This window comes from Oculina patagonica, chromosome 2, assembly GCF_052425735.1.
Source record: "Oculina patagonica isolate OP01 chromosome 2, crgOcupat, whole genome shotgun sequence".
NCBI lineage: Eukaryota > Metazoa > Cnidaria > Anthozoa > Scleractinia > Oculinidae > Oculina > Oculina patagonica.
Genome location: NC_135759.1, coordinates 3,960,003 through 3,982,388, shown reverse-complemented (window position 1 = coordinate 3,982,388; position 22,386 = coordinate 3,960,003). Strand labels below are relative to the sequence as shown.

Below are 22,386 nucleotides of genomic sequence, written 5' to 3'. Positions count from 1 at the left end.
TTAATTTCCTTCACTTTGAAATGTTACCCTCTATTTTGCGTTAATTTCCTTTATTGTGAAGTAATTTTTCCTTCAATTCGCGTTAATTTAAGTCGCGGTAATTCCAAATACCTTAATTAATACAAGCGTTAATTTCCTTTATTATATGGCTACAATAGTACGCGCGCTCTGATTGGCTGCTGAGCGGGCATTATTTTCTTGTAATGACCGGGCATTATGAAAAATTTTCTCGGCTCGGCGGTTTTTTGAGTTGTGAGTAAAAGCTACTAGCGCAATTGCGAGAACGACAATAAAATACCAACAAAATGTAACAACAACTGAAAGAAAAATATTAGCATACCGATACTTCTTTAGTATGAGCGACGAAGAGAGCCACAGAGAGCGGGAGCGAGTTTCACCTCGTTGTTTTTTAGATATTTCAGTTTAGAATAGCGCTAAAAGGCCATATAATAAACAACTTATTAACCTCGTCCGTTCGGTCATTACAGGGCAATCCCAGACCTTCAGCAGCATTATTTACGCATTTTAATCTACGGGATCACTCTATACTCAATATGACACTCATTCTTCTGGAACTCCAACCGACAAATACATCCCGCAGAAAAGCTAGAGAGGCCTATCTGATCTACATAGGCCAAACACTTGCGCCTAATGTTTTTTTTTTTTTTTTTTTTTTTTAAAGGTGGGATATGGGTTACAGGGATACGTGGGCTACTGGAAAACCAGGGCTACAGGGCTTCTTTGGCTACAGGGCTACAAGGGCTACAGGGCTACAGGGCTACAAGGGCTACAGGGGTACCAAGGCTACAGGGCTACAGGGCTACAGGGCTACAGGGCTACAGGGCTACAGGGCTACAGGGCTACAAGGGCTACAGGGGTACCAAGGCTAAAGGGCTACAGGGCTACAAGGGCTACAGGGCTACAAGGGCTACAGGGCTACAGGGCTACAGGGCTACAAGGGCTACAGGGCTACAGGGCTACAAGGGCTACAGGGCTACAGGGCTACAGGGCTACAAGGGCTACAGGGCTACAAGGGCTACAGGGCTACAAGGGCTACAGGGCTACAAGGGCTACAGGGGTACCAAGGCTAAAGGGCTACAGGGCTACAAGGGCTACAAGGGCTACAGGGCTACAGGGCTACAAGGGCTACAGGGCTACAGGGCTACAGGGCTACAAGGGCTACAGGGCTACAGGGCTACAAGGGCTACAGGGATACAAGGGCTACAGGGATACAAGGGCTACAAGGGCTACAAGGGCTACAGGGCTACAAGGGCTACAGGGCTACAGGGCTACAGGGCTACAGGGCTACAAGGGCTACAGGGCTACAAGGGCTACAGGGATACAAGGGCTACAGGGCTACAGGGCTACAGGGCTACAAGGGCTACAGGGCTACAGGGCTACAGGGATCCGAGATCGGCCGAGATCCGCGCACAATCGCGGGTCCATACATCTGCGCGCGCAATGCGCCTCGATTCATTCCGCATTCTCAATGTTCATTCCGCATAACAGTACACAGGCATACCAACTCAAAAGACGCAGGACACAAAATCAAAATTAGGCTTGCGCTCTCCTTCGTCGAACGCAATAAACTTCGTGATTGTATTTGATATAAGATTCGTGCTAATGCGGGCAGTTGTCTTTGTAAAATACCTGAGAACCGCATCGTTCCACTGACTGCCGCAAACGCACCAAGCTCCTGAGTCTCTACAGGTAGGAATAGACAAATTACTATTCACTAATATATATCTATTTATTGCCATCCTGGATATCTACAGTATTTATCGTTCCCCTGTAAAATAATTGGTTGTTCAGTTCAATTAAAATTACATTAAAAACGTGCATCGGAGATGTAGTAGCACAAAATTTTGACCTAAAAACACAAGGCGTGACAACAAGAGGAAACTTAAGTGGTGGACTAGTTGCAATGTAAAAAGCAACTGAGCACAATTTGGCCTGAATTCTCTGGTCGGGAGCGCGAATCAGAAGAAGACCTCTGAGGCTTAACACAAGTGAATCTAAAGAGCCCGCAAATTGTCGATGTCAATGGTCCCGGCTTTCATAACCAGTCCTCCCTACTAACTATGGTCACTTAAAACTGAATGGATCTTCGAATTATTTACACCTAAACGCCTACAGATTTTGCATAGCACATAATTGTTTTGTAAACTGATCAATAGAAAACAGGGAGATCGAAATACGTAGTACTTGTATAAATTCGCAAGGTCTTGAAAACGGACCAAGCTTAGCAGACAACGTAATAAATTTGCATAATATTTGCCACATTCCTTTGAAAGAATGCAAAGATCAATACTCAACAATTCACCAATTTTAGCCATTTAAATCGTTTTAGAAGTTTTTTTCGTGTGGGCAACTAATGAAAACGCATTAACCCATATAAAGTTTTCATTTAGCGATGGTGCTGAGGCGAGTATATTTGACACACAAATTATGCAAATGACGTTGCTAAACAAACACCAATTAGCATAATTACGTGTCATGCCTGACAACTGTCTTTTTTCTAGCCGCCTCGCGTGACGAGCCCAAAGAGCGTCTGCGTCATCGTAGGCGGCTTTCTTTTTTCCGGTGTTTGACAGGTGTGAACACTTAATTTAAGTGTCGATGAGTGCGAGAGAGCGTAACATTTCTCCAGTTTAAACTAAAGTTACAATAAGGCATTAACAGTGGAACCCCGATATAACGATCCCCGATATAACGATATTCCCGATATAATGATGAATAATTTATATCCCGGCAAAAGTTACAGTAAAATGTATGGGACGGAACCCCGACATAACGATCTTCGATATAACGATATTCCCGATATAACGATGAGAATTTAGCGGACCGAACGTAAATTCCTCCCGATATAACGATATTATCAGCACACCGTCACATTTTATTTGCAAAACATCAAATTTAATGCAATAACATTACGGTAATCGAGTCATTTCTAACGATTCAAAAAACAGCTTTGTATGATGATATGCAAAAATGATACTGTGGTCTAAGCCTCTTTTTGACTAGTTTTAGACTGTTTTTGACTGTCCGTGTGGGACCTGGGCGCTTTATATGTACGACTCACACTCGACTATTTTTTCGTTGGAGATGTTTTTGAGTAGATGCAGTATGTATGTGCTAGGATGATACTAGCACTAGGATCATCCTATCTGAAATAAGGGATGATCCTAGCGTTAGGGCCAAATGCAACCCTTCACATGTAAACTGAAAGCTGAAAAGACTTGTAATAATCAGCCATGCAGAAAAAGCTATAAATATGCAAGATCAAATGATCTTCGAGTTAACCATTGTGTATCGCAATGCTTGCTTGTCTTTTGAAGTAAAAAAGCAAACGTATGTATCAAAAAGAAATTGGAAGTTACCAAGAAAAGCCAAGTTATTTATCAAAGTTCAATATTCCGTCACGCATTGTTTGAGTCTTTGTATTTAGAAAATATGCGTCCGCTTATTCCACTGTACCCGGCAGTCTAAATTTTTTATAGAATTTCCAGGAAATATGAAGCGTTTTTATTCAATTCAATTCCCTTTTAAAAAGTGCCCCTATGATCAATTTTTTTATTTCCATTTCGTTTTTTTACATTTTCGTGTACAATAAGACTTTCTTACTTATCCTGCCAATTTTCAATCCATTGCAAACATCAGAAGTCGTTTTATTTTAACGTTTATTTCCGATAATTTACGGCCGCCATTAAAGAAGATTAAACAACCTTGTTCCAAGGCTTGGTTGCGAAAAGGGAGAAAATGACGTCAAAGGCTCCAAAATACTCTAGAATAAATGTTATAATAAAACGACTTCTGATGTTCGTAATAGATTGAATTTTGGCAAGGTGAGTAAGAAAGTCTAATTGTTCACGACAATGTTAAAAATTGAAAATCAAAAATTTGATCATAGGGGCACTTTAATTAGGCGTTGCCTTAATTAATGGGAGGCGCGGTGGTCTAACGGTTAGTGCGCCGGACTCCGGATCGAGCGGTCTGGGTTCGAGGCCTGGCCGGCGTCACTGTGTTGTGTTCTTGGGCAAGACACTTAACTTTCATAGTGCCTCTCTTCACCCAGGTGAATAAATGGGTACCGGCGAATTAATGCTGCATGGGGGTAACCCTGCGATGGACTAGCATCCCATTCAGGGGGGAGTAGAAATATTCCTAGCAGTTTAATGCTACAGAAACCGGTATAAGCTCCGGCAAGTATAGGCCACTTGGCTCGAGTCTTTATTTTTTAAGTTAAATCCAAAATTCTGATCCTATCGTAATCGATAATCGATTCAAACATTTATCGGTATTTTTCAAAATTCCAAGTTCCTCCTCTCCCTCTTTACACCTCACGTATCGAGCGATGTGATCTGACTCGGTTTAGCTTTGCTCCGTTCGAATTTTGTTCTTGTTGTCCGTGTACGTTATGACTTACCAAAAAGGAATTTATTTGTACCATCGTTGTTAATTGTTATCATCAGGACATACTAAGTACTTTTCCATTCACGTTAATTTCCTTTATTTTAAACAACTTTGCTGTTCCCCTTGCGCTAAGTCGCGTAAAGAAATTAAACACAAGCGCTAATTCTCTTTCAAAAGGTGCTGATTCAAGGCAGAAAAAGATGAAATATTGGTAGAGGATTTCTTACAAGAGGTAAGAGGCTAGTTTCTAAGCACGGTTAACACAACAAGCGTTTTGGGCACGGCACCCCTAAAATTTGGTACGCTTGCCTGAAGCACCCTCTATTTTTGTCGTGTGAATGGACATATGGTTCGAAAGGGGTGTTTTCTACCGAATGCTGTTCAAATTTGCCCATGAATAAATTTGCGTAACAAGGTGCCATTCGCGTTCCCATAGATTCGTACCAAGGATAATTCGGATAAGACCGCAGGTCAGTATTTCTGTGAAAAGTGATTTATGTGGACGAGTTTTGAGAGATCTTGAAGCAATGGCGACAAGCCTCTACACGTTCCATATGTGGTGTATTAGTGTTAGGGCTTTCCACAAGTTGCTCGGGAACATTTTGGCATCTTCTTATTTTGAGCAACTTTTTCCCCTTTAAGGTTATTTAACAATTATTCGCCGAAGAAGAAGTGATTATTGTTGAATAATCCCCGAGACGAAGTCTCATCTCAAAAACCAACGAAATGCTCCATAGAGTAAATTACACAATGAAGTTAGTTTTTTGCTTGACTCGGACATCGAAAAGGCCAACAACGCCAACATGGTTGACCCCGATGACGATAAAAACGTCAATATCGAACTATGAACGTCTCTAGGCTTTGCATTAGCGCAGATTAGATTAGTCTCCTACTCACCAACTCTGTTATGTATCTTACTTCACTAGAAAACTACCCTTCCTATTTGTTTTTTTGACGTTGTTACTGTTAAATTGAATTAATCGCCTCTCTCTAATAAACGCCCCTTACCTAATTAACGCCTCCCCTTGGACCCCTGAAATTTAATAGTCGCCCCGGGCGTTTATAAGATCATTTACGGTAAGCAACTTTTTTCCTTTCGAGCGACTTGTTGCATTTTAAGCAACTTCTGAACCGAAGATCTCCGAAGATTGCCCGAGTGTTGTCCGAAGACTATACGTATACGAACGTTTCCGAAAATTAACGAAGTTTGCCGGTGGCTAGTATATCACAGCAGAACGAAACCTCTAGATTTTTGATGACTAATAATCTTGCCTTTACAAAATAACGAACTCAAATAATAAACCGACAAGAAAATGCAAATAACTTATGCACCCTATGCAAATTCGTAACACATTTTCTTTCAGCTTGTCTCGCAACATTGTTGCATTGTAAGTTGTAACGTGTTGTTGCGCGTATTACCACGCGTGTTGCAAGTTGCGGCAGCATGTTGCGCGAAGTAGACATGAGTTCAACTTTGTGCAACATGTTGCCCCAACATGGTTTAAAATTCTTCATAAAAGTTGTTAACTGATGTTTGCCAACTTCAAAGTTAGCACAATAATGCAAGCACAAATCATATCTTACTTGAACCCCATCAAAAAGTCACTTTCTCAGTTTTCCGTTGCTAATTTTCATTTTGTTAAACTTCATTTAACTAAACATGTTTTGTTGGTGTGGATAGAGTATTTGTATCGCAAGATTTTAACTGATCCAGGTCTACAAACGATTCGGCACTCCTCACTGCTTTGGTCTTGCCTAGTTTAGCGTTTTTGCATGTCGAGAACGCGAGTAACGCTTTCTAACTTATACAACTATAAAACGGAAGTCAGAATTCTGTTACTCACATTTTACTATTTGGTGTCTCTCAGCTGAAAATCACGGCTTCTTTGAAATATCCCAAGAATATGTAATATAAACAGTTGGTAACACGTCTTTTAAAAATTTCATCATCTTTCAGGTAAGAGGTGGAAGCTTCACACGTCATGATGGACGATCCTCCAGAAACAACGAAGCCGCCCTCTGCACCAGTAGCCATTGTGGGCATAGGTAGGCAACTTAAGGTGGAGGAGGCGCAGACTAGCGGTTAAAGCGCTAGACTTGTAATCGGAATTTCCCAGGCTCAAAATCTCCTCCCTGAAACTACATGATTTCTTTTCGGTGAACCCGAATTTCAATTCACGCTCTGTGAATAACCAACTGGTCAGCCTCCCACACCTGTTGGGATTTTTAATACGATTCTGTTCTTTTAACAATATTATATTTGTCTGTTATCTGTCCTCAATAAGCACACCAGTGTTAAAGACAATGACACTTAAACTAAGTGGGTAGGTACCGGGGGGGAAAGAAAGTCGGCACTTTTCTTTGAAGACATAGCAGTGCCTGGAAACGGTGCGAGTCTATATCAATCAAGCCGCTGCTAAGAAAGACGTCAACCCAAAGTTTTGTTTTCTCGGAAAGATTTAAATATCAATGACTGCGTGCGTGTGAAATGCGATTAATGGTGGTGTTTGCGTTTGATGTTTAATATACGCCGCTGAGATGTTTTTGGCATTTTCAGCCAGATTTCTCACCTGATGTTTTTACGTCACTGAGAATGTTTTTGCGGTGTGTAATAACAAGTGAAAAATTTATCACGGTTGAAATTTAACAAACAAAATATGGAAAATAATTTCAGTATCATTGGGGCTATTTTTAATTAGTATAATTCGCAAGCCTTACTTTTGCCAGACTGGTCACACCGTTATCAATGTTTGTTGTTTTGATGTCCGGCGAACTTCAAAGGAACAATTAAAATGCAAATAGCTATTGTGTTTTGTGCACGGTCAAGACCATATCATGTGAACTAAACAATGAACTTTGTCAAGCTAATCACTTCGCCCTTAGCAACCATTCGATAGCTACTGCGCAGTCTCGGTTGCCCGGCACCGCTATGAGGACTTTTTGAGTCGTGTAACAAAGAAAGTTCCCCCCCCCCCCCTGGGTAGGTATAAACTTGATAACCTGAGCAAATTGAAAGCATGGCTACCGTAATCATTCAGTTTAATTTTTCAAAACGCAATAGAAATATCCAAAAATCTATAGTCTTGTTCTTTGAGGTATATCGCTTCTTGTTGCGCTAGGTTGCCGGCTCCCTGGTAATGTTAACTCCACCGAACAATTTTGGGACGTGGTAAAGATGGGAAGAAATGTAGTGACGGAAATCCCTTCAAACCGTTGGAATATGGAAGCATATTACGACAGAGGAGAAAGAAAGAGTGGTAAAATGGTCTCAAACCGTGCCGGCTTAATTGAAGATATAGATCAGTTTGATCACACGTTTTTCAAAATATCTCCACGCGAAGCTGTCTCCATGGACCCTCAGCAGCGGCATCTGTTAGAGGTCACATACGAGGCCTTCGAAGATGCTGGAATTGACCCCTGGGGACTTGAAGGTGACTGTGGAGTGTTCGTTGGCATTGGGTTGACCGATTACGATACAATGACATGCGAATCAAACATGATGGATGCTTACAGTATTACTGGGGTTACACACAGTGTTGCTGCCAACCGATTGTCTTACGTTTTCAATTTTAAAGGCCCAAGTCTCGCTGTTGATACAGCCTGTGCGTCTTCCATGACGGCATTGCACCTCGCTTGCTCTGCACTTTCCAACAAGGAGTGTTCCGTGGCAGTTGTAGGAGGGTGTAACGCTTTACTGATACCAGAAATCTCCGTTGGATTCAGTGCTATGGGTGTGTTGTCACCAGATGGCCAATGCTGTCCTTTTTCCGACACTGCTAAGGGGTATGTACGAAGCGAAGGATGGGGTGTATTGATTTTAAAGCCTTTGGACCACGCTGTACAGAATGCAGACCACATATATGCTGTCATCCGGGGTAGCGCCATTGCAGCCAATGGGTATAGTAACAGCCTTACTAAGCCATCAACAACAGCACAACAGCGTGTCTTAGAAGAAGTCTACACACGTTGCAACATTTCCCTTTCGTCAATAGACTACCTGGAGGCACATGGTACTGGCACTCCAGTTGGTGATCCTATTGAGGCTGAAGCTATCGGAAAAACCTTTTCTCCTCATCGATCGACTCCTCTCAAGATTGGATCGGTGAAGAGCAATTTTGGCCACAACGAGTGCGCTTCTGGAGTTACTGCAACAATCAAGGTAGCGCTGATGCTGGAAAAACAAACCCTTTGTCCCACGATCAATTTTAATAGCCCCAACCCCAATATCGACTTCGAGTCTCTCAAGCTAGAAGTAGTCAGAAAAACGGAAGTCCTTGAGACGAGATCTTGTCGCAGAGTAGCAATCAACAGCTTTGGAGTTGCAGGAGCACTTGCGCATGCAATATTGGAACAACCACCACAACAAGTACAGAAGGCACGAGATCAGTGCAAGTGGTCGTTTGGTGGAGAGAAATCTGGAGAACACATCATAATACCTTTATCTGCCAAATCCAAGGATGCCCTTACAGATATGGTGAAACAGTGGAACGCCTTTGGAAGCTCCATGGATGCTTTAAGTGTCGTCTCGTGGTTGTCTACCCGTCGAACCCATCACGATTCGCGACTAGCTGTGATATCTAACTCTGGTTCTCGCTTTCGGGACCTTCTGGCCAAATATTTAATGTGTGACTCCAGCGAAGAAGAGATAATAATTCAGTCTTCTGAAGCTAAAGCACAAACAGTGTGTTTCGTGTTCCCCGGTCAAGGACAGCAGTGGAGTGGAATGGGCCAGAGACTGTACTGTACAGAACCGATCTTTCGCGACACAGTACAGAAGTGCGATGAAATCTTTTGGCAAATGAGCGGTACATCACTGATTCGCGACATTGGCTTGTTTGCACTTCCACCCCAGAATACGGTAGATCAGGTTATAGATGAGATTGAAGTGTCTCAGCCAGCTATTGTATTTTTCCAAATAGGACTGATTGAGTTATGGAGTCACTGGGGAGTAAAACCAGATGTTGTTCTTGGTCACAGTTTGGGAGAAGTAGCTGCTGCCTACGCGTGTGGTGGTCTAACCATTGATGAAGCCATTGCTGTTATTTATCACAGAAGCACTGAGCAGATAAAGCTCAAAGGCTCTGGTAGTATGGTGGCTGTACGTAATTCATTAGAGGAAGTTAAAGAAATGTGCTCTAAGCAAGAAGGAATTTTTGTCGCTGCTATTAATGGTCCAAGATCGATTACAATCGCAGGAGAGAGTGAAGGGATTGATTTTATTTTGCATGAAAATCCATCCAACTCGAAGAAACTTCGTGTACAGTGTGCCTTCCACACACCGCACATGGATGCTATCAAGTTCTCGTTTGAAAGGGCGATGTGCAACGCTGTGCAAACGAAGAAACCGTTTCATTTGCCATCATTTTATTCATCAGTCAGTGGAAGACGCTATAACGAAGATTTTGGAACGGCGTACTGGTGGAAAAACATCAGGCAACCAGTGCAATTTCAAAGTGCCATTGAGTGTATTCTGAATGAGGAGAAACCAGACGTGTTTTTGGAGCTTGGTTCGTCAGTAACGCTGTTGTCTTCAATACGACAGATTGCCAACAATTTCCCAAACGATAGTACCGTCACAACATTAGCATCCTGCCGAAGAAACAAAGGCGACCGTGTTTCCATTCTTCAAGCTCTGGGGTCATTGTACGTTGCTGGTAAATCAATCAACTGGGAAAATGTTACACACAACTGTGCGCAATGGCATCCATTACCAACGTACCCATGGCAGCATCAATCACACTGGAAAGAGTCGGAAGAAAGAAAGAAGAGACGGCTGGGGATGGAGGACAGCAGTTTCAAAGGTCAAAAAGGGAATCTTTCTCTCGACAAGTATCCATTCTTTAAGGATCATGTCATTCAGAATCAATTGATCTTTCCCGGGGCTGGATATGTTGAGTATCTACTCCAAATTTGCTTCAATCAAGATGAGATTCCAAGTTTGAAGAGCGTCAATTTTACCCAGGCATTGGTGTGGCCTCACAGTGAAAATAAAGTCGGTACGTTTGGTGAAGGGGCTGTGTCCTTAGAAGTTTTGCAAGACAACAATAAGTTTTATGTCAGCTACAACGGTGTTAACTATTGCAACACTGAGGTCGCAAAGGAAAACGTTTGTTCGACAAATGTCCTACAAATCGAAAACATATGTTTAAATTTCCAGGCAAAGGTCGAGAGAAGAGAGTTTTATCTGCGCATGAAAGAAAATGGATTTGATTACGGCCCTTCCTTTCAAGTGGTAAACCAAGTGCTCGTTGGTGACGGCGAGGTCCTTGGCTACCTTGAAGCTGCTCCTGATAGCAAACAGCGAATTCACGTCACAATCCTTGACGGCTGCCTTCAACTGGTCATTGCAGCATTGGGTCCCTGTACATCACTGTACATCCCAACAAAGATAGCATCCTTTCAGATGACAGTTTCTCGTATTCCTCCGGGAGAAGCTCTTGTTGCTCACGCCGTAGTCTTGGATTGCGACAGTGCATTCTTGACCGGGGATGTCACATTGGCAACAACAGATGGGAATATCTTGGCCATTGTGAAAGGAGTTCAAGCACAGGCATTAGGAAACAGGACAGCAAAACTCGACATCAAAAGCTGTCTCTATAGTACTGTATGGCAGCCTTTAGAATCACGTGTTCATCTCGAGGAGCTTGAAAAGAAATTAAAGACAGATTATCTAAAGAAGAAATACCCCAAGGGCACGAGAGTCATCCAAAAAGCCATCAACAATGCGTATGTTCGTCATGCTATAAGAGCTGCTGGAAAGACCGAACTGAACGACAGTGCTTTTAAAAACATCTCGAAAGAAACAACAGAGTGCATGGATGTCTACAAAAATGTAGCAAAAAACCTAGAAGACATAAAGCATCTACTGCCTGAAATGGAGCAAGAATTAAGTGCTTTCCAACAGCTAGAGGAAGCACTTCCTGTCATTTTAGAAGAGCCGAATACAGAAAAGAAACAAACGCTAGCAAAGGAGTGGTGGAACAAGTACCTGGAGAACTCGTTTGCCACAAAAGTTCACCTACAAGCTAGTGCAGCGGCTATTACACAAGCGATCAAAGAAGCCTTTTTGAAGAAAAGTGTCATTCGTGTTCTTGTAGTTGGTGATTGGAATGATGGCCTATCGACTTGTATTCTCCCGTGCCTCAAGGAGAAAGGAATAGAACATAAGCTTGAATACACTTTCACTGCGTCAACGGACTCCCTCCTTCAAAATGCCAAACAGCAACTCAAAGATTTCACGTTTGTCAAATGCAAGTATCTGGACATAGAGCAAGATATAGAGGAGCAAGGATTTGTTCCAGAAAGCTACGACCTTTTGGTTTCCTTGTACGAATTGCATTCCAAAGAAAATGCAGTTGGAAGCTTGAATCACATGCGACGGTTGTTATGTAATCAGGGCTGTCTGCTGATCTACGAAGTTACGAAGGTGAACTACCTCATAGAGCTACTTTTTCACCCATCACTGTCCTTTCATCTTGGTCACAGTGAGAAAATCTTGCTTTCCACAGATGAATGGAAAGATACGATGACTAGAAATGGCTTTGTGGATGTTTTCACTGTTGATGCTTCTTACGAGTGTTGTCCGAGTGTTATTGCTGGATACAAATGCAAGAATCATACCATCTCTCGAAGATTACTGCCCGCGGTCGATGATGACATCACAATCATTGCAAAGGATGGCCACCTTCTCGCACAGGTTTTGAAAGAAAAACTCACGAATTCAGGAAGAGTTCAAATCGTATCTGAAGTAAGCAAACTGCAAGAAGATGACAAGGTCGCAGCAAGCGTTATTATTTACATGAGCCCGTCAAATATGGAGGATCTTCCTTGTCTTGTTGCCTTGTTGCAGGAAGCCAACAATGTGTCCTTCGTCAAAAGCCTTTGGGTAATAACCTGTGGTGCCAGCATCAAACGTAACAAAATGGAAGGAGCTGCTGTCGTTGGACTTACACGCGCAGTGGGAAATTTTATTCACAAATTTCCTGTCTACTCCGTTGACGTAGATCCATTAAACTCCCCTGAGAGCAACGGAAGGCTTGTTTGCAGTTTGCTGACATCTCCTCCTCCTGACCACGAGATCGTCATTAATCAAAACAGATGCTTTGTACCTCGTGTTTTGCCCTTTGTACTCGAGGAATCCAAGGAAATCCAGTCCAAGACTTGGAAAGTAGGCAGCCACCAATCAGATGACGCCACGTGTTTAAATCGCAGTGTCGATGAGCTGCAATTTCTGGCATCGGAGACTATGTCGCTCCAACAAGACGAATTACTAATTGAAGTGAAAGCTGCTGGACTCAACTTCAAAGACGTCATGGTGGCCATGGGAATGCTTGAAAAGTTGAAGATCAATGATGCAAATGAAGGGCTTGGTCTGGAGTGTTCTGGCGTTGTAGCAGATAAAGGATGCTCTGTCACAAAGTTTGAAATTGGCGATGAAGTGATCGTTTTTCAAGAATCTTGTTTTGCTTCACACATCAAGTGCAACCAGGAACATGTGATACATAAGCCACAAAATCTAAATTGGACCGAGAGTGCAGCCGTTGGCATTGTGTTCACCACAGCATTGTACTGTCTGGTAGAACGAGCCGGTCTGAAGAAAGGCGAAACGATTCTTATTCACTCTGCCAGTGGTGGTGTGGGACTTGCCGCAATACAGATTTCAGAAATGATTGGAGCCAAGGTCATCTGTACCGCAGGAACAGAAGAAAAGAGACGCTTTCTAAAGGAAACGCTGAAGATAAAATATGTCACTGACTCCAGGTCTCAGCAGTTTTACCATGATGCCATGAAGTGGACAGAGGATAAAGGTGTGGACGTTGTTCTGAACTCTCTTAGTGGAGATTTGATGCGTAAAAGCATCGACGTTCTGTCACACGGTGGCCGTTTCTGTGAAATTGGAAAGAGGGATATGCTGGAAAACTCTCAAATACTAATGAAATCTTTGCTTGAAAACAAGTCGTTTCTTTCTTGTCATGTAGACATTCTTCTAAGCCAACAACCACAGAATTTCATCGCCATCTTTCATAAAGTATTGCAACTTCTCACAAATGGTACCCTTCGACCAATAAAGACAACTGTTTATCCTATTGCAGCCTTCAAAGAAACCTTCAGAATGATGTCTAAAGGTGTACACATTGGCAAGATCGTTTTTGATGTCTCAAGTGAGCCGATCCCGCTTTGTGTGCAAAATTCATCCAAGCTTTTTAAGCCAAATGCCACTTACATCATCACAGGGGGATTCGGTGGTATTGGTCTGGCGTTGTCTCGCTGGATGTGTAAGAAAGGAGCCAAACACCTAGTGTTGGTGTCACGTCGAGGATGCCACAATGCTGCAGGTCGTCGTTTGTTAGCCTTTTTGAAACGCCAAGGAGTGAAAGTGTTCGAGTTTGCTGGAGATCTTTCAGAAGAATCATTTGTTCAGTCGATGATCACGAAATTGAAACATGAAAGCAGCATTCCTCCGATAAGAGGCGTATTTCACTTGGCTGGAGTCATTAAAGAAGATAGCTTTCCTGATCTCCGTCCTTACCAGCTCAAGTTGATACTTGGCAGTAAAGCTAGGAGTGCTCAATATCTGCATGACCTTACTCTAGATGAGCCTTTGGATATTTTCCTGTTGATGTCTTCTGTCGTAACGGTTTGGGGAAATTCTGCTCAACCTTCATACTGTGCAGCGAACTCCTTTCTGGATGCCTTAGCTCATCAGCGGCACAGTCTTGGATTGCCAGCTCTGTCTTTACAGCTGGGACCAGTGCAGGGAGCTGGATTTCTGGAGGACAAGACTGAAGTGGCCCACGCGCTTTTCAAAAAGGGAGCATCAACACTGCATATAGACGCCATTCTTTCAATTTTGGAGAAACTGCTGAAATCCTGCGACAAACCAGTCGTCTGCCTTGCAAACCAGGTGAGTCGTTGACGTCCGTTTTCTTTCTTTTTCTTCTATGAGGCGTAAAAGTTGCAACAGTTATAATATCTAGAGCAGAAGGTCCAGAAGTACAATAAATGTCAAAAATACAAGTTTCCATTCCATGTCATATATCATACATGGAGGTTAACAGTTACCAAAAGCAAAGTTTACAGGTTTTGGGTTACGGTCTTTACATACCGGTAAGTTATCATATTGTGTCAGACAGACAGAAATGTGGACATCTGATGCCCACATTTGTGATCAGGAAATAATTTCTTGCTTACTTGAAGTACAATACCCCAATTTTTTCCTCACTAGCTCTTCGTCCTTCGGACTTCGTACTAATAAAGCAAGTAATAATAATGCGGTTATTTTTCAACAGAATTGGGAATTCACACAACAGTTTGTGTACAGCACATGTTTGAGATTCCGCCACCTTATTCGATCGTCATCAGACAACGACGGTGTTACTTCGGATACATTGGAAGAGCGGATCAAGAAAAAGCTGGGAGACCTGTTGCAAGTGCCTGTAGACGTGGTGGACCTGCATAAACCAATGACTCATTATGGCGTTGATTCCCTCATGGCAATGGAGCTGATTACGTGGGCCAATCAGGAATTTGGATTTAATGTCACGCAGTTAGAGGTTCTTAGTGGAATGACGGCTGCTTCGCTGGTGAAAAAAGTCACCCAGGGACTGCGGTGAAGGTATACCACACGCAAACCTTTGCAACTTTTTAATATAATTTTGTTATCGAATTAGAACTCAGTAGAAGTTTCTCCGGCCTCAACATTTTCGCGATAGTTCTTTGCAGTTTAAAGGGTCCTTATCAACCAAGGAGCTATTGTCTGATTAAGAGTGAGAGTGTTTCTGTCGAGGAACTATCGGCTGATAGTTACCCCGCGGAAATTTGATGTTCTTAAAACAAATATTAGCCCAAAATGCAAAGCTTCGAGGGCTAATATGCTAGTTTTAAGAATATCAAATTTCCAAGGGGCAACTATCAGACCGATAGTTCGGAGACGGAAACACTATATCGTTTTTATTGTTCACCACTAAATATTCTTCCGCGCGCCCATTCCAAAAAGAGCATCGGAATTATTTTTTAACTTTTCAGGATAAAAAACTCAAATGAAAGCCCAATTTCAACAAACAAAACAAAACCAGACAAGAAACCCACTAAATGCAGTGTATTTGGATGGTTTTTTGTTTGTCTGTAGGCCAGCTTGTTTACAAAATAATTTCACGGGCGGGCAATATCCATCCGGGCATTTTTCTTCGGACGGGCACTATTTTGACAATAGAGTGTTTCTGTCGAGGAACTATCGGCTGATAGTTGCCCCGCGGAAATTTGATGTTCTTAAAACAAATATTACCCCGAGAAGCGATAGTGCCCTCCGGCGGACGAACACTATCGCGTCACGTGTCAGTTTAAACCAATCAGAATCGGAGAAAATTTTATTGGTGAACTATAATGAAGATAGATTTCCCCTGATGACCCTGATGATGGCATGACAAACGGCCGTAGTATACAAAAAGATTGCACTCCCCTGAGTCTCCGGGATGCCCTTATAGTTGCATTCATCTTTTCAATGTTCGTAAATCTCAGAACGATCTTCCAACAAATGTTTCAGCATGTCAGGTGTGACTCTACACAACCCATGTTGGGTCCTTGGTAAAATCATGAAATTATTACTGTCAAGTGGATTTCTTCGTGTCTGTATAGCATGAGTGAACACAAAACTAAACATAAACGAAATGCCAAACTTGGTATTTTCTTTTTAAACATTTATTTCATCACATCACTTACCTCACCAACATGATGGCTCAACTTATATAATTCCATAAATTTGTAATTTAATTCGGGCTTTACTTTTGGCAGGGACTCATGTTTAAGGAAGAGATACACATCAAAACCTCAGACGATTGGCGCATGGACGAATAATTAGGGTGTAATGTGACAAAGTAATATGAAACAGTGGTTGTTTTTTGTTTGACTGTAAAACTTTGTAAGATATGCCGACCATATTAATCAAAATAGTTTTACAATTTTTGTAAGCAGAGAAACGCACATATTTCTAGCTTGCATCATCTCTAGTATTGAGATATGCAGAAAGTTATTAGTGTTTGGTTAGAAGTAATTTTAATCATTTACCCTACATTAAATTACTTACCTTATTATAGGAAATTTATAACGCGAATTTTATGAATTTGCGTTAATCATGAAGTCGCGTTAATTTCCGCGACCTTAATTCCCATTAATATTACCCCAAATTCTGGATCCTGTCTAGATATAGTTGACTTTCTCTTTTCTGCGAACTGTATTTTGATCGTTTATTGTTTACGAGCGATACTTCCAGTTCATGCCTGCTTTAAGAAGGGCAGTTGGACATCCGACACATCATCTTTTGATTTCGGCCAAAAAATTCAATGATGAAATACAATTTGTTCTTGTTGTTGACACAAACTGCACTTCCTTGTTAAGGAACTGCACTTCCTCGTTAATTTCCTTCATTATAAAAATTTACATCCTCTTTTGCGTTAATTTCCTTTATACAGGAGTAAGTTTCCCTCCAATTCGCGTTAATTTAAGTCGCGTTAATTTTAAATATCTTAATTAAGTCAATTTCTTATAATAAGATATATTATCACCGGTATTGACGTTCATTATTCTTCAATATCACGGAAACAAGTATTATTTGAAGTTGTGTAAATGTTATAAGACAGAACAAGGCATGATTAATGGCGCAGTGCACATTGTGGTCAGTGTAATTTCAACAACAACCATAAAAATTGAATATTTAGTGCAATAGAAAAGTAAATGAATTTCATCTTCAATTTGGTTAGATCCACAAGTAGGGCAGAGCCTATTTAATTAACCCTAGGAATTTGATCATATGTGCCAGTTTCAATCAACAGCTTGCGATTTCCTGTTCTAAATTTGGTGTAAATAACAAGAAAGCGTATATTCATCCTTACAGTTGTAAAATTGTTTTAGAATTCTAATTTCTTAGAATTTTAAATAGTATGTTGCCAGTGTGAAATATACTTTTGTTGCATTAGACTTGCATAGTGTTTGATCTAAGCATCAGTTAAGAAAGTAGGGTCAAAATCAGGAAAATTATAAAATTAGACATCCTCATAACAATAGAGTAGAAATGTGTGGATCTGATGACACGAAAAGATTTGTTTAACAATAGAGTCATTTTCCTTACTTTGAAGATATAAGGTGTAATTAACTCTTTTCTGATTAGAGCGGTTTTCACTTGAGTGTCGAAAGTAATTTGCGTTTGCTTTGGTTTTGCGTTCACTACGCTTAGTGATTGGTTTAAAAATTTCGCGCCACTTTCTCGGCCAATCAGGAGTAAAACCAAAACCAATTGTGACTCGCTCGCGCACGTTTTCCCGCGCTTCGTGCCAACTACATGTAATTGCTTCGAGTTTTGATTGGTTCACTCGATTGTCTGTGTCCTTTGTGATTGGCCAGAGTAATTACTTTGGTTTTGGTTTTACGGCACTCAATTGAAAACTGCTCTAATAGCTATTAATTTCCGTAACGTGTAGTTGTTGAATTATGTAATGATAATATGTAATAAGTAGTGTTACGAAGGTTTTGATAGCGTTTTTTATAAGCGGTTTTCGCTTAAATTTGCATTTTCGCGTTTAGTTTTGGCATGCTATAAGTGGCTTCTGTATTTTCTCGACCTTATTTATTTAGGTTAAAAAAAAAAAAAAAACCCTATGAAAATTAAATTATTATTACCTAGTACGAATAACGGTATTACTCATAGAAGTTGTGTGTTTCGGTTTTAAGAATATTCGCTTTATTCGCTTTGGCTTCATGGCTGGACAAGTGCTTTATTTAAATTTTTGCTGTTTCCTTCAAGAATTATTGGATTCGCTTTGCTAAGCTTTGCATACACGGTAATTACATTTTAAAAGCCAACAGCAGATTATTAGCTGAAAAACAATACGTTTACTTAAGGGGCTTAATACAGTTTTAAGGGGGTAAGTGAGCCCAACTTTTAACTCTCTTTTAAAATATTCAGGAATGTTCTTTCTTCCTCTTATTACTGTTTCTTAAAGGGTATAGCCATCATATGCGACATTTGACCAATAAAAATGTTAATAAACAATCAATAAAGAGCCAAAATGAATGGCCGAGTGCTAAGCAGGGGACTGGGCACTAGTTGTTTTAACAGCGTTTTTCTCAAGATTTACCCGTATGACCCCACCTCAAAATTTTAGAAATTACAAATTGGCTTTGATTTAACATTCATGCAGGATAAAATAAAAATCTGTAAGACAGATTTTTCGCAAAATAGGAAAATGTGATATTTTGCCCCTTAAAAAAATAGCTCAAATTCTGTCTTACAGATTTTTATTTTATTTTTAAAAAGAGTTAAAAGTTGGGCTCACTTACCTCCTCAAAACTGTATTAAGCCACCTTAAATACTGTTTATCCAATATTATAAAGGCGCGTGCTGGAGGTTTTGGATAGCGTACTTATTATGTTCCAATGTCAATAGACGCACGAAGCAAATCGTAAATAAACAACCACACTTGTAAAACGTTTCTGATCAGTTGAATCCCGATAACTCGAACCTTCAAGGGAAATCGAAAAAGGTTCGAGATATCGGGAGTTCGAGTTATCGAGGGTAAAATTAGTAAGAAAATGACCTGAAGGGGAATCGAAAAAGGTTCGAGATATCGGGAGTTCGAGTTATTGAGGGTAAAATTAGGAAGAAAATGACCTGAAGGGGAATCGAAAAAGGTTCGAGTTATCGGGAGTTCAAGTTACTGAGGGTTCGAGTTATTGGGCTTCAACTGTACAAACTAAGTTGGAAATAAACTGCTGTTGGAACCAAGCTGAGTTGTTGCTAAACTATATCTTATTGTGCAGCTCTCAGTGTAGTGCATGCCACACACCTATCAGGGCAAAAAGTTTCAAAAGTTCTAGGGGTGGTCAATCAATGAATGGGGTAAAATGGGTACTAGGATTGGGTCACTGGGACTGGGAATCACAAACAAATAAACAATAGAACCGGGACAGGGATTTTGAACATCAATCACTGAAGAATAAGAGCTTCTTCCGTCAACCTTGTCTGTAAAATATTTTGCCTGAAAGCACAGCCGTAGCCAGACGTTTAGCATAGACGAGGCAAGATCTTGTTCAGTTTGGGGAGGTTGGGGGCATACCCCCAGAAAATTTTGAAGTCTAGAAGCTCTGGAACGCGTTTTCAACATTTTTCATAAGCTATTTCTTGAGAAAAAAAATCAATCTTGTTCAAACGCAAAATCTGGGACTTATTTTCCCGCCTAAAGGTCTTTCTTAAAATTATTTTGGGTTAAAATCTAGACCAGGCAAGTGCCTCGTCTTGCCTTTTGCTAGTTACGGCCCTGGATAAACACCACAAGCATGTGAATACAGTGAAAACCCACATATAAGAAACTGAATTTTTCCTAAGGTTTAAATGGTATTTACTAGAAAATTAGGTCTCAAACACACATCCCCATTCTAGATTATCTTTTTTCTTTTTATGCCTTTATACCTATTAAACGAAGCACTAAATTCTTAAAAGTGTTACCGAATTTTATAAGGTCTAAATGGAAAATACAAGCCTTAAACAGGTTCTAAATCACTTCGTTGTTATATGTGGGTTTTTGCTGTATTTAAGAAATGAATTTACGAAAAAGATCTTCGACAAACGATTTTTTATAAACTATGTATTTCATGCCATTTACAGCGAACTTCGTTTGCAAAATTGACGGCAGCAAGTCTAGAAAATTTAGGCACATTTGAAAACTCTTTTCCGTAGTTAAACTTGTTGGTTGATTTTGTCATTTGAAAAAGACAAAAAATAGCAGCGAAATTGGTATACTGTAAAATTTTAAATTAATTTGTTGATCGACCCTTTACCCGCTAAGACAAATGCCCTTTTTTCGTCAATTAAAAAGTATAAACCAGATATCTATGTATGAAACACCATTTGAAAGGTGTTGATCAGTAAATTGCATAGGAGAATGTTCAAGCTTTGAAAGAAATGAGTTAAAACGTTAATCAAAGACAAATATTAAAAAAGTTGTTTATCTCCCTTTAGGGTAGGTTTACCCTTAAACTATATCTAATTGTTCAGCTCTCTCAGTATGTGGCCCTAAATTCGACGGGGAACTGAGAGATCTTTTATTTCTCTATAACTGTATTTCTGGATACACCGACCTAAATATTGATCGATATGTTACTTTTGTCACGCATGGCCGGTCCCGCTCTAAGAACCCCACCCTCGTACTTAAACCTGCTTACTGTAAAACCGCAACTTTTCAAGCTTCTTTTTTCAATAGAATTGGAAAACCTTGGAACACTATCTGTAACCTCGCCCCTGACGACAAATTCTCTAGCCAAAGTTTACTCAAATATTTTCTGCGCGCCACTTATTTTACTCTACTGGACACTACCTATGTTGACTCCCTGCACCTGGTTCCTCTTCCGTAACTGCCCTTGCCACCGCTCTTAATTTTTGTGACTAATATTATCTGCATCTTGTTCTATAACTTTAGCTATAAGTAATTAATTAGATTTTTAACTATAATTTTTAACTATAAGTAATTAATTAGATTTATTGTATATATATATGTATATATTTTTTTTAAAATTTAACATTTTTATCGCCTTTCTTTTTAGTTTTTAGGGTTGCGCCTCGCATGGGTAACTATTTTCCCGTTCGCGCAATTCCTTTTTGGTCCTTTTCTTTATTGTAATTTTTTTTTTTTGAGACCAATAAAGTTGATAGACAGACAGGATAAATCCGGACAGCCCTTGGTCCGGACACTTTCGGTTCATCGTGTACTTTTCGGATAGGAAACAAAGTTGCAATAAAAACGAACCTTTCCAAAGATTTCTTGATCTGTTTGCTGTCTTAACCTCGCTCGAAGGCTTTCCTGCTGGCCGTGAAGTGGAGAATTTCAACTGGACGTGAAGATAGGCGAAGTTTGTTTTCGCGATGTTTATTTCAACATGGCGCTTCAAATTAACTGGTTTCCTTTATAATTCCTGTTTATCTGAATAAGAGCGCCAAGAGAGGTAATTTTTGGTATACATGATGCATAAGGAATATGCTTTCGACTATTGGTAAAAACTTGGTTGACAACTTACGTTTTCGTCCAAACTAATTAATTAACAAACCCAAAAAACAAAAAACATCAAACCAATTTCGAAGTTTTCGTATTGTTACTTATTTTCGCGGGCACTTAATTTCGCGAAAATGGAACGACCATATTTCGCGGGACTTAAATTTCGCGATTTGGCCAAAACAATACGATTACAGGAACTAAATTTCGCAAAAATTGTCAAAATACTAGTCTACATTAACAAACAGTAAGTCTCAAAATTGGTCCAACTGATTTTAATTTTCCACTGCAACAGTTTCCAATGACACTGAACAAAACCATATAACAAAACAAAACTTTAAAAACAGTTTGACATGTTCCTTTGCAACAAACTGTACCAAGGTAATTAAGTAGTAAACTGACCGGCAACGTTGAATATTCATAACGAATTATAAAGAAGGGTATTAAATTTCGCGTCGTTATTTTTCGCGAGAACCTTTTTTCGCGGGTCTTAAATTTCGCGATTTTTTGAAAATCGCGAAAATTAAGTCCCGCGAAAATAAGTAACAATAAGGTATTCTCCTGATTAGGTCCTTGGTCCGGACTCTGACGGCAACCAAATCTGACCAGATATATAACCTACAAACTTCTGAAGGTTTCAAGCCAAATAATACTGAAAGAATAAGAGTCTGACAAAATTTACACCTTTTGTTTAGTTCTAAAGCAAATTAAATTTCATGTGTCCACGACGAAACTAAAACGAAGAGTTTATTTTAAACTTTGCGAATCACGCTTATCAGGCTAATAAGCGCTATAGTTTATATTCACTGTATATTGTTGATGAGACGAAATGAAACTCTTTTCCCTAAAATGTTTATTTCATTTTTCTGAATTTCACTAAAACATATTAAAAATGTGCGAGAAGCTTCTTTAGATTGGTTTTTGACCGCCCCCCGCC

General features: G+C 40.3%; 1 protein-coding gene across 1 annotated transcript; it reads left to right on the top strand.

Moving 5' to 3' along the window:
• The first annotated feature begins 1,520 nt into the window (after positions 1–1,520).
• LOC144642663 (uncharacterized) lies at positions 1,521–18,035 on the top strand. The gene is made up of 6 exons (XM_078501685.1): positions 1,521–1,710; positions 4,591–4,645; positions 6,371–6,459; positions 7,533–14,317; positions 14,703–15,028; positions 16,204–18,035. Exons 3-5 carry the CDS (start codon positions 6,396–6,398, stop codon positions 15,024–15,026), a joined length of 7,173 nt encoding a protein of 2,390 aa, XP_078357811.1. The 5' UTR covers positions 1,521–1,710; positions 4,591–4,645; positions 6,371–6,395; the 3' UTR covers positions 15,027–15,028; positions 16,204–18,035.
• The last annotated feature ends 4,351 nt before the right edge of the window (positions 18,036–22,386 follow it).

Excerpts from the sequence above, each read along its gene's own strand:
- LOC144642663 (XM_078501685.1), top strand. The coding sequence starts at position 6,396 with ATGATGGACGATCCTCCAGAAACAACGAAGCCGCCCTCTGCACCAGTA. Across the intron at positions 6,460-7,532 it reads AGTAGCCATTGTGGGCATAG|GTTGCCGGCTCCCTGGTAAT; the intron begins GTAGGCAACTTA and ends TTGTTGCGCTAG. Across the intron at positions 14,318-14,702 it reads TCGTCTGCCTTGCAAACCAG|AATTGGGAATTCACACAACA; the intron begins GTGAGTCGTTGA and ends ATTTTTCAACAG.